The sequence below is a fragment of the Apodemus sylvaticus genome, chromosome 6 (assembly GCF_947179515.1).
Source record: "Apodemus sylvaticus chromosome 6, mApoSyl1.1, whole genome shotgun sequence".
Classification (NCBI taxonomy): Eukaryota; Metazoa; Chordata; class Mammalia; order Rodentia; family Muridae; genus Apodemus; species Apodemus sylvaticus.
Genome location: NC_067477.1, coordinates 92,240,133 through 92,253,300, shown reverse-complemented (window position 1 = coordinate 92,253,300; position 13,168 = coordinate 92,240,133). Strand labels below are relative to the sequence as shown.

Genomic DNA, 13,168 nt, shown 5'->3' with positions numbered 1-13,168 from the left:
TCCTTAAGGGCCATAGCATTCAATGTCTAAGATACAAGATGGAAGATAGGTTAAACACCATGGACTTTTGGTCCTGAATCTAATTGGAAAGTATCAGTATGAAGTTTAGATATTTTAGCTTAATTTTAAAATATCATAAGCCTTATATATGTACATTTTATATGTATGTATATGCACAATTTTAATCTGAGAATGTTTTATTTGTATTCTAGAATGAATCAAATGAATATTTATGCCATCTTTTAGTTCTGACATTTGCTGCCATGTCTATGGAAAAAGTTGAGCAATGAGCAAGCCTAGTTTCAGAATGATCTTGACATTCTGCTTCTTAAAAGAAACAAAGGTCTCTTTGAGAAATCTTTGATTTTAGGTTAGAGGAAGGAAATAAATAAAATATATAAAATAATCTTGAAACATTTACACTGACACCATAACTGCCAGGTCTGTGAGAAAGGAGCTTCAGAGCCAATTCAGAAATGACTGGGGACCAGTCATTTCACTTCAGCTCAGAATTATAGATCATGAGTGAAAAATCTCTTAGGTTTATGCAGAGTGGTACAGTTGTTCTCTCTTAGAGGTTTTGACTAGCCAAACTGTTCCATTTGGGCATCAATAAGGATTAAAGCTATACTGAATCCAGAGTCTCTCATTGCTGTGTGAAATATTAAAAAAGTCCAATAGGCTCATTCCCATGCTTGTGCCCCAGTGGCCTGGGCGACCATGCAGTGGTGGGCAATGGCCGACCTGTTTTTATCTCATGTAGATTCTAACTCTGAACTCCACAGTTTCCCCACCCAGCTTGCTAGATTCCCACTGGGTGAGTTGCTACCAGGCCAACCACTTGCTTCAAATCCCTCATGGCCTTTGTGGAACACCTCAGGTAAACCCATGCTTGGCCTCCATACCTTTCTCTTTTGAACCCAGACGAGCCACTGTGTGAAGGAAAACACAATACAAACTTAGTTCCGAAACAACAGTAACTCAATCTCTGAGTACAACAACTAAAACCTAATTCTGTAAGCCTTATTAAGATCTGATCCCTCCAGTGGTGGATCTGCAAGGAAATTCTAGGATACTAGGAAACTCCAGCAGCTACATCTGCTGTCCCAGTTCCAAAAGGGAGCCACTCTCTTCTGCTTCTTCTCTTCCAACCCGGAAGTCCCACCTACTCACCCAGTGATTGGCTCCTTTATTCATTAGGGGATTGGTTCATAAAAACAGTACCTGGAGCCGGGTGATGGTGGCGCACACCTTTAATCTCAGCACTTGGGAGACAGAGGCAGGTGGATTTCTGAGTTCGAGGCCAGCGTGGTCTACAGAGTGAGTTCCAGGACAGCCAGGGCTATACAGAGAAACCCTGTCTCAAAAAAAAAAAAAAAAAAAAAAAAAAAAAACCCGAAAAAAAGCAAACAACAACAACAACAACAACAAAAACAAAACAAACAAAAAAACCCAGTACCTGACCCATCCACAACATCTCATAATGCTTAAATACATATTTTCATGATGCAAAAAGTAACCCCACAAAATTAACAATGCCCCCTCTCTACCAGCCATCATTAGTAGATGTTAAGAAACCCTACCTTTTTGGAATTCTGTTTCTTTTTTGGAGAGGAGGGAGATATTGATTTATTTCAGTAACAAATCCATGGATAAAGATAGTAAGGTTTATTGATTGATGTTGGTCATAGATGCTGCAGTAGAAAGAGAAACTCACCAAGATATTAAGCCTTCAGTTTTCTGAAGGAGCAGAAGAGTTCAGCCTCTCAGGCAGGACTGATATCCAGCTAACTCACTCCAATTACTTTATTCAAACACCATGCAAGGTTAATTAGGGATGGGAAAGGTTCCAGCTACCAAAATTATCTTGCCCTTTGCTGCTCAGCAGAGCAGACAACCCACACCAATCTCAGACCCTTTTGACCATGGCTACCCATAATCAAAATTAAGAACTCCAGGTTTGCCAGGAGTGTCTTAGGACCAAGATTAGTGTAGCTGCATGCTCTCATGTAGTACCAAGTACAGGCCTTCCAGAGAAAGAGAACTTCAAGATTTAAACAGTCTCATAACAATTTCTCAGCCTCTACTGATTGATCGAAACATAGTAAAGGGTTTGCTAAAACATTTCACTCAAAGCCAGACACAAAAAGGCTTTACTGTACCCATCACTACAGAAGTTATGGCCATAAAAGAGACTAGTAGCTTCTCTCAGGTGGAGCAAAGAGATGAATAGTTGTGTGGCAGTGTGTGATGGCTGATGCCTGTTTTTTCTGTGTGGTGGTTCTAAGTGCATTTAGCTGTAAGTCTGTGAGAGTGGCTTATAATGGCTTATGATTAATGAAAGTCTAAAATACAAGGATAGGACTTTGACTTTAGGGAGGGATGTGTGCTGGAAAAATGGTGAGAATTAATGGCTTTTAGGTTATCTAGGACTTGTTGAATGAGGATTTTTATTAATGCTATTTTAAATTTAACTAATCTGTAAGTGGACAGGCACCAAAGTTATTTTGAAAAAGGGCTGAGTATTGGAAACTGTTCTTTTTTTTCTATATTCTTTGTTTACATTCCAAATGATTTCCCCTTTCCCAGTTCCCCCTCCCCATAAGTCCCATAAGCCCTCTTTCCTCCGCCCATTCCCCAACCAACCCCCTCCACTTCTCTGTCCTGGTAATCCCTTGCCCACAATTATGCTGATACCAAAACCACACAAAGATCCAACAAAGAAAGAGAACTTCAGACCAATTTCCCTTATGAATATCGATGCAAATGTACTCAATAAAATTCTTGCCAACTGAATCCAAGAACACATCAAAGGGATCATTCCCCATAATCAGGTAGGCTTCATCTTAGGGATTCAGGGATGGTTCAATATATGGAAAGCCATCAATGCAATCCACTACATAAACAAACTCAAGAAACTGTTCTTAAGAAGATAAATATCTGAAGTAGATTTTGTTGAGAGGCTATTGTGCAAATTTGTATGTGATAAGAGAAGCAGTTAAGCAAACATGTTTACTATTTGAGTGCCTCTGACTATGTATGTTTTCTGTGTATGAACTATGTGAGTGTATGAGTGTGGCTGGGATCGCTATAGTTTGTTTTTCTATTTACCCATAAAAGCCTGTTATACCTGAATGTTTAGTGGTGATGTTTTCTTAGAGCTTTTAATTTTCAAGTGTATATGTGCAGTTTGTGCACATGTATATATGTGTATATTAGGCTAGAGGTGTTGAGTGAATTTCTTAATCCCTCTCCACCATATTTTCTTGAGATGGATTTTACTGTTCTTGGAGCTCAACCTTTTAGCAAGAGCCAGAAATCCCTCGGAATCCTTCTGACTCACTCCCACAGTGCTGGTACACAGATTTTTATGAATTGATGGTGATAGGGGGATCCAGACTCAGTCCTTCAAGTTGTGTGCCAAGCATTTAACTGTTAATTTTCCTAGCCCCTGGAGCTTTTACTTTTTAGTGAAATGTTTATTTAGGCTTTTCCTTAGTAAAAAGTCCTTGCTTTTCATTTAGTCTTGGGTCTATTCAAAGATGGTAGTGATGAGCAGCATAGATCAATAGATCATGTCTGTTTTGTTATCACTGTGGAGGCTGGAAAATCAACTTCAGTCAGGTTTTTCAAGACTATGACTGTACCCAATTTCTGCATTAGAGCATGCACACACATTTGAATTTTTTTTTGAAACAAAAGTTTAGTTACATTTAGGAAAGAAAAAGAACTAGGAAGTGACATAAAAGTTAGTGGTAGTTTTTTGTTTTTGTTTATCTATTTCTTTATACAATTTATTGATAAAGTCCATTAGGAAAATTCAAGTAGATACATATAATTTAGCCTTTAAGGACTAATGAAATTGGACGTTATAAGGACTATTCTCCTTGACATTCAGGAAAGAAAAGCTAGAATGGAGGCATAGTAGGAGGCCAAGCACAGCCAAGCCATCGTCTGGGGATGTCGGCAAGCAGAATGGCCACTACCTTACAGATTCTCATCTAAGTGCATAGAAGGTTGGACTTAGTATTTCAATTTTTTGAACCTTTACATTTGAAAATGTCTAGCCATTGATCTAGAGCAGGATTAAAAGAATCTTTGACCTCATAGTATCTCAATCTCAGATTTACTCCATTTGGGATAAGTTGAGGTTTGTTGTAAAGGTTAAATATGAAATTGTGGATGTTCTTCTTAGTAGATATATAGTTATTTGGTGGTATCCACTGGGAAACAAAAGGCTGAACAAATCTTTTCACATCTGGAAAGAATGGAAAGCTTCACAATGAAATTTCATAGGGCTACTGTACATTTCTAATACTGTGTTACTTGAATAGGTTGCCTGTGATTTGCTTCGGAGAATAATTCGCATCTTATATCTCAGTAAGAGGCTCCAGGGACAACTGCAAGGAGGAAGTAGAGAGATAACAAAAGCTGCTCAGAGTCTTAATGAACTTGGTAAGTCCTTTCATGATTAGAAATTGGTAGAAGTTTGACAGTTTAACTCAGTTGATTTGCTGACATTTGTTATCACTATCAACAAGTACTACTAAAGATTTTTAAAATGGTTGTTTGTAACATTGTAATAAGCAATGTCTCTCTTCAGAAAGGTTGAATAAAATTAGACTTTTTGAAAATGCTATTTACTTTAGAAATGATCATACAGTACAATTGCCTTTTTTAATGAACAGGTGTGCATACATTTTAACACATACAAATTTGAGTAACTGTGATCATAATCATGATACAAAACACTTTGACCATTCTTGAAAATATGCCTATCATCACTTGATGGTTGGGACTACCCCTTCCTGCTAGCCTGGCAGCCACCATAATTTCCTATCATTATAGTTTTGTCTAGTGATAAAGACACATAAGTGGAGTCATAAAGTCCATAACCTTTGGAGGCTGGCTTCTTGTCTCCAGCTTTTAATGTCACTGAGATTTATTCAGATTGTTGGTTATATTAGAATACATTCTGTGCTCTCATGGGTATTGTCTTTTGAGTCACTGGTTGAAGAATTTGAGTTCTTTCTAGCTTTTGGTGATTATGAATAGAGTGGCTGTAAACACTTGTGTGTAGGCTTTGCTGTGATTTTTTTTGGAAGAACTATCCAAAGAAAGGTTGCGTATTAGGTGTTAAATCCTATGTTGATGTGATGTTTAGATGTCTTTGTTCATTTGTTTCTTGGATATGTAAAATAGGTCTTTCAAATTCAGGGGTTTGAGTTAATGGTTTTGCTGGATAACAAGCTTCAAGTTCCATAATTTTTCAGGGGAAGGATGAATAGCTAGTGAGTACACAGAAAAGGCCAGCACCTGGGTTCTGATGAGACTTTGTGGGTTTCTTGTTGTCACTGGATACCCAGTAATTTTTAAGAAGTGAAAACATTTCGTGATATTTAGTCTTTTTGGATTCAGGTCTTTGATTATGTATGTCTTAAATATCAGTGGTTTCCTTACTCTTGATGGCATGGTTATGCCAAATTAACTCGAGAAAAATGTGTTTGACGTGTTCTTCCTAAGTTTTTCTGGTTTTGCTATTTCAGTTGCAAAATCGTGCTCTAATGCAGTGGTTCTCAACCTGTGAGTCATGATCCCTTTGGGTCACATATCAGATATTTACATTACAATTCATAAAAGTAGCAAAATTACAGTTATGAAGTCATAAGGAAATAATTTTATGGTTGGAGGGTTGCCACAACATGAGGAACTATATTAAAGGGTCACAGGAAGGTTGAGAACCACTGCTCTAATGTTTATATTTTTACTGATCGAGAAATATCTTTACAAATCATGCGTTAACTTGTGTGATACTTAAATATAGACATTGGTTAGACTCATCTTGTCAATATGCTACTTAATTGCTGGACTATATTATATCAAAAGTTAATTTTTTAAGCAGTGAGTAATATTTGAGTGTTTTTAAAAGTTCATTTTTTTATTTTAAAATTTTAAAATTTATTCTTATGTTTATCACCTGCTTGATTTTTATGTGGACTCATGCGTACATATAGATATACATATAGATATACATATATAGATATAGATATACATATACATATATGTAATGATAATAGTCAAAGAAATAGGAGTTATCAATTTGGGAATTGGGGAAACATGGTAGGAGAGGGAGGAAGGGTAAATGGGAGGGCCTGGATGGAGGAAATAAAGGGAAGATGATTCAATTCTATTTCAATTTAAAACATTAAAAAATTTAAAAATAGTTCATTGTATATATGTGTAATGCATTTAATTGTTAATTTATCATTGGTGCTCTTTTTTTTTTTACATATTTTTTTTACAACTTTTGATCATATTCTTTCCCCTCTTTCCAGGTCCTTCCCATTTACTTCCCTATTTATGAAGTTTATATTTTTCTCAAAAAATGAAAATTCAAACAAAAAGCAAAAAAAAAACCCAAAACAAAAAAACCCTAAAACCCCAAAAACAAAAAACCATCAAGAAAACAAAGTACTGAAGTGAAACAAGAATAAAATAAGCATGGCATCTGTTTGGTGTTTCCCAGCTACTCCTGGGCTTGGGCCTCCCCACCACCCATCCTGTATGGGCTCCCATCCTTGCCTCTCTCATTAAAAACAAACAGGATTCTGATGCACAATGATAGAATAAAAGAAGATAAAATGAAAACATTGGAATAGGAAAAAAAAAAGAGCCCAAGAAAAGACATGAGAAAAAGACATAGTTCAGAGATCCACTTGTTCACACACCCAGGACTGGAAGCCATAATATATACACAAAGGGCCTATAAGGTAAAGAGAGAAAAATATATAGACAAAATTAAAAAGATAAAAATAAAAAATAAGATAAAATTTAAAAAAAGAAAGGAAAAGTCCTGACATGACATTATGAGACAACAACCTGCCAAAGACGCCATTGATTTCCTTATCTCTTGGCCATCAACTGCTGGGCCTGCAGTCTACCCTTGAGAGTAGTTCATCTCCCCTTGGAGAAAACTAGCTTTACATCTGCAAATGCTCTTAATTGGAGATGGCTTCTGGCTTAGGCATGGGGCCATGTGTCCACTCCTTTCAGCTCTAGAACCCTGTCTGGTGCAGACCCATGCAGGCCATGAATCTCTCTGTGCTCATCTGTGCCTTGATGCGGTCGAACTGGCTCTGTTTTCTTGGTGTCTTCCATTCACTTTGGCTCTTACCCTCTATCCTCTTGTGCAGAGTTCCCTGAGCCCTGACTAGAGAGATTTAGTGGAGACATTCTGTTTAGGGCTGAGTGTTCCAAGGTATCTCAGTCTCCATTATGTCTGGCTGTAGCGCTTAGTGTGTGTTGCCAATCTGCTGTAGGAGGAGGCTTCCCTGATGATGGCTGAGGAAGGCACTGAGCAGTTTCCCTGGCTGGAGTGGCGACTGTTGTTTTCATGTTCTTACATAGCTTTGTAAAACTTCTAGTGTCAGCTTTTAGCTTTGTTAAATCTCAACTTTTGTACAGCAAAATTTATAATTTCTGTGTAGCAAAATTTATCTGTAGTAGTCACTAAACACAGATAATTATTTCAAGGTTTAGTGTATACATTTGCCTTAGTTAGTTTTCTTTTGCTGTGATAAAAAACATCATGACCAAAAAGCAAATGGTTGATTTTCTTTATTCTTCTACATTATTGTCTATCACTGGAGGAAGTCAGGACAGGAACTCGGGCAGGAACTTGGAGGCAGGAGCTGTTGCAGAGACCATGGAGAAGTGCTACTTACTGGCTTGTTTCACGTGACTTCCTCAGCCATCATTCTTATAGAACCCAGGACCATCAGCCCAGGGATGGCATCACCCACAATGGGCTGGGCCCTTCTCCATTGACCACTAATAGAGAAAATGCTTTAGAGCTGGATCTCGTGGAGGCATTTCTGCAACTGAGGCTCCTTCCTCTCCGATGACTCTACCTTGTGTCCAGTTGACACACAAAACTAGTACACTATTTTAAATTCATTTCACAGTTACAGTAATACTTCTATGTTTATTCATATGACTGACTGATAATGCTATGGAGGCTGTCTCATTATCATCCTTTGCTGGAACACTCGAAAGTAAGTTATCTAGTTAAAGGGTCTTCAAACTAGGAATTAGGGAAAATGTTCATTTCTTGCTTCTTTGTGGTATCTCCCCCTTCCTGTTTGGATGCTGAAGACTTTACTCAATTTCTTTCCATTGTAGCTTGTACCATATGCAATTTTAAACAAATATTGTTATTAAAAACTTGTTAAATATGTCTTGAGTATATAGAAGTAGTACCCATAACTATGGGTTATTTGCTGTTTGTTCCTTTTAAATGATATCTTGTTAATGATGTGCAACCTTGGGTCTCTATAATATTGTTCTTAGTCATTGTAATTAATATTGTACATGTGGTTAGGAATCACCCTGAGACCCTACAATATCGTAAAGGTGGGTAGGTCCATCCTGAAGTCTCTATAATATGGTATAGGTGGGGTGGGTAGATGCAGTCCTGAGTCTATAATATTGGACAGGTGTGTAGGTGTGTTGCTCTGCTTCTAATAACTCTTATGCTTCATTACTTTGTGAGAAGAAAATATAAAACATTCTTTTTTAAATCACTTGAGTTTGGTAGCTTGAAATTAGCTTGGGTTTAACTTAGAAGGCTTCAGTGTCAATTTATGATTATAATTTTGTTTATAGAATTTGGCATGTTAGTGTTATGTGAAAAACAGGTATGACCTTTTGAGAGATATGTTTAGTAAAATAGGACCTGGGTTTATTCAATTGTTTTAATTAATGTGATAGGAACTTCAGACAGTTTTTGATGCATAGAAGGCATTGTTATGTATAAATATAAGATTATGTTTTTATGATCACAGCTAGGATTTATGATTACAGCTTAATAGAGTTTAGGAATGGTGATCCAGATTTTTTTCTATTTTGATTGGGTTAAAATAAACACAAATTCATTTTCACTTTGAAAATAATTCCTGAAAATTATACCCGGCAAAGTCATTTACTAGAACCTATGTTTTAAATGGATAAACTAAAAACATTAGCCAAAAAATAAAACAAAAAACCCAAACAAAACAAATCCAAAATTCAAGTTAGTTATCCACACTAAATCTTGTAGCTAATTTATTTTAGGGCATTCATCAAGAAGGTGTGATACTCAGAATGAAATGGTTCAGAGTTTTGACTGTCACTTATTTTACAGAAGTTAAGGTATTATACAAGCAATTATGGGTAATACTGTAAAATATAGGTAAAATTGCTATGTCTAAATTTTTGTTTGTTTTGTTTTTAGTAGAGCTTAAAATATGGGCTCTTACTGTGGTACAAACCCAAAGTAAGAACAATATTTAGACATTGAAGTTCATTGTAGTAAGGCTGTACTTCAATGTCCCTCACATCACCAAAGTATTTTACCTCCATAGTAGTTAAGCTAAGAGTTGACAGTTTTGCTGCACCAAAGAATGAATTATTTGGATCCAGATTTCCTGCTATGGTCAAAGCTATTTGACTTGAGTGATTGTCATCATTCTCAGCCCCACACGGAACAGGTTACATTCATTTAAGAAATGGTGTGTGTATTAAGATGTTCTATCCATGAAGCCATTTAACTGTTTCATTGAACAATGGTTCTGCTTGGAGGGTGGCACAGACATTAGGTGAGGGTAAGATTCTGGTTCATTGGCTGTGATGATTTTGAAAAGCATTCATCTCAGATAATGAGTAACTTATAAGGTCATCTTCAAAATTGATACAATAATTATAAATATCAAGCAAAACATTCAGTCTCACTCTTTGTTGTTCTCTTACAAGCCACCATCCAAATTAATTGTCTGTTTCTTTTGGCTGTTTAAATAATTTTGAAATATGTAAGGTGTTCTGAAAACCATACTATAGTGTGAAAACCTCAAACTGTTTACCTGTGTTCTCCTAGCTGTTTACCTGTGTTCTCCTGTATTTCTTTAAGAGAGTTATATATGTCCTTCCTAAAGTCCTCTATCATCATCATGAGAAGTGATTTTAGATCTGAATCTTGCTTTTCCTGTGTGATGGTGTATCCAGGACTTGCTATGGTGGAAGAATTGGGTTCTGATGATTCCAAGTAACCTTGGTTTCTGTTGCTTATGTTCTTATGCTTGACTCTCGCCATCTGGTTATCGCTAGTGCTACCTCCTGTCTTCTTTCTTTCTATGTATTTATGTATTTATTTATTTATTTATTTGGTTTTTTGCTTTTTTTCGAGACAGGGTTTCTCTGTATAGCCCTGGCTGTCCTGGAACTACTCTGTAGACCAGGCTGGCCTCGAACTCAGAAATCCACCTGCCTCTGCCTCCCAGAGTGCTGGGATTACAGGCGTGCACCATCACTGCCCAGCTACCTGTCTTCACAATATCTGACTGGAGCCTGTTCTTCCTATGATTCTGCTTTTGTCAGAACTCAGAGTCAAGTTGTTTCTGTGATCCTGTGATCCTGTGATCCTGTGATCCTGAGATCCTGAGATCCTGGGTGTGTCTGAGCTCTTGGGAGTCAAGCTGCCCCTGGGACCTGAGATCCTAGTGTGACCAAGCTCCTGGGATCCTGGGATCCTGGGCATGTAAAGGTGCCTGGGAGTGGAGCTTCCTCTGGGTGTTGTTGGACTGGCTGTGGAGTTTGCACCCAACGCCTGCTCAGGGCACTAGCCCAGACAGACTGGAAGGAACCCATGCCTCTGGTCTGGTCGAAATCCTGTGTTCCTGGGTCACAGTAACTCCCAGTGTTGGGACAGATGTTATGTCTTCCTCACCTCTGATTCCTATGTCTAAATTTTATGGTTTATTTCTTTGCTAACTCTTTAAGTTATCCAGATCTGTTTCTTGAGAAAAATGGCTGAAATTATTAGTTTTATTCCTGACAATCTGCTCACATGCGTTCTAGGAGAGAACATTAGATAGGATCTTTGTTTTCATGTATGGTGTGGAATCTTCCATTTCAAATCTGTTAACAAAGCCTATGAATCTATACTAAATAGTGCAACATTTTATTGACTGACTTGCTGTGCTGTGTGGAAATTTGGTTGCTGTTATGGCATCCCTGGGAGGTAGGGTCTTTATGAGATAATTGGGTTTTTATGAGGATTAAGACATTTTCTAGGGAGTTGGGCTAGTTAGTGTGTTGCTTTTTTTTTTTTTTTTGAACACATCCACTTGGGTTTCTGTATTTCTTTCTTCAGTTCAAGTAGCTAGGTATTGATGCTTGATTCGTGGACTGTCTAGTATCGAGAGTCATAAACCAAGACTAGTTTTCAGTATGTCATTTAACATCAGGGGTCACTTCTGAACGTCATCTACTTGCTCATGTGTAGATTTATTGGGTTGTCTTCTGTTTCCTTGAAATAAATGTCTATGTTTTTGCTAGCAGTATTCTGCTTAATTACCTTAGCTTTGTAATATTGATATCAGATAGCATGTTTTTAAAGTGCTTTATCTAGATTAGCACTTATCTGCAGGAACTGTGCCTGATCAGTTTGCTGGGCCATTAGAGAAACCAAGCTAAGTTAATTTGTATTTATCTGTTTCTCAAATGCACTCCCAGTCTGTAAACTAAGCATAGTAAATCTGAATTACTTTGAGGATAATTTATATAGGTTAAGAGTGCCTGCTTTATCTTTGAAATACAACTAGAAGTAATGTTAAATGGAAATGACACATATATACTCTTTCTATTCCCAAATGGTGATTGAATATAATAAGAATGTTTTATATTAGTTAAATATGGGATAGTAAAGGTACCTGGTCATTTTATTTGTACTTAACTTTTGGGATCTACAACTAGTAAACATTATTTTTTTGAAATGATAGTCTTTGAAATTTTTGTTTAAAGACTGAAATCAATTTCATGTCTTTTTTTTTTAATTTGATAATTTTTCTGAGTCACTTAGAAGAACTGTAGAGACACTGTGCCATTGAAAGTTATTTTTCCCTTTGACAAAACTAATGTGAAGGAGCCTTCCTACAATCTTCAGTGTACTAATATGATTCTAGAGCATTCTAACTCTGTGTAGTTTACTTTTATCTTGTAACCATTTGAGTAAATTTACTCTTATTTCTGTTACATGAAATTACTGTTTCCCAGGTTTTATCCAGGTTGGGGATTATCCACTATGACTTGAATGTTATGGTAAATCGTTTCAGAATTATGATTTGTGGGACTTTGAAGTAGTGAAGCAAAGGGAGAAGAGTCTAGAGTTAGAATGTGCTGTTTTGCATGAAGAAGTTTATTCAGCCTCCATTAAAGATAGGCTAGTATTCATCCTTTAACAAAAATTAAGAATTTGCTGGGTAATACTTACTTACATAAATGACTTCACTGATAGCAATGCTACGGTACAATTGCTGCACAGCTGACTGAATGCTTTTGATCTTAATGTTGTGCCAGTGTGGTGTATTAACCCACTGTATGGTACTTAAACAGTATTGCTGCTTGGATAAGTTATAAAGAACAGAAATTTATTATCTTATCATTCTGGAGGCCAATAAGTGCAATATGGAAACCCTGTGTTCTCATGAATTCCTTCTTGTTGTATATACCTAAGGCAGAAGGGGCAGGGCTAAGGGGAAATCTGTTCTCACTTGGTAGAAGAGAAAACATACTCCTACAAGTCCCTTTAGCAGCAGGATTAATTTTTAATATCTGCCAGGACTGAGTTGTATGAAGCAAACACCTTATGATCCTTGAAGTCTTTTGCCTACCAACACTGTAACATTGGGGATTATTATAAATTCATATCATAGCAATAGCGTCACACTCTGCGGTTTGATTTCCAACTTCAGATGAACAAAGTTTAATGAACAGTGATCCAGGCATCATAAGAGTACCATGCGTGTACAATGCTCATGGAGGCCTGAAGAGGGTCTTGGATCCTCCTTAGAAGACTTAATGCCTCTACGTGGTCTTGGATCAGCTGGGAACGTGGTTTTCCACTCTGTAGGGAACCCCCTTCAGTTTATTTCACATGTGCCCACTTCCCTTCCATCCCTTTCTTGTTCTGTGAGGTACTATGAGACCACTTGCTGTCGGAATCCTAGGCTCCATAATCACAAGGTAAATCAATTTCTTTTTGTTATAAATTACCCAGGCTTAGATATTCTGTTATATATAGCAACAAAATATGGATTAAATCAGCTAGAAATATTTATTTGTAAACTATTCAGTA

General features: G+C 37.0%; 1 protein-coding gene across 1 annotated transcript in view; it reads left to right on the top strand.

The window, feature by feature from the left end:
* The window catches only part of Cog5 (component of oligomeric golgi complex 5), a 300,848-nt gene that overhangs the window by 35,658 nt on the left and 252,022 nt on the right, over positions 1-13,168 (top strand). Inside the window, exon 6 of the mRNA XM_052185982.1 lies at positions 4,335-4,455. Coding sequence (XP_052041942.1) covers positions 4,335-4,455 — 121 coding nt within the window. The remainder of the gene's footprint in view (positions 1-4,334; positions 4,456-13,168) is intronic.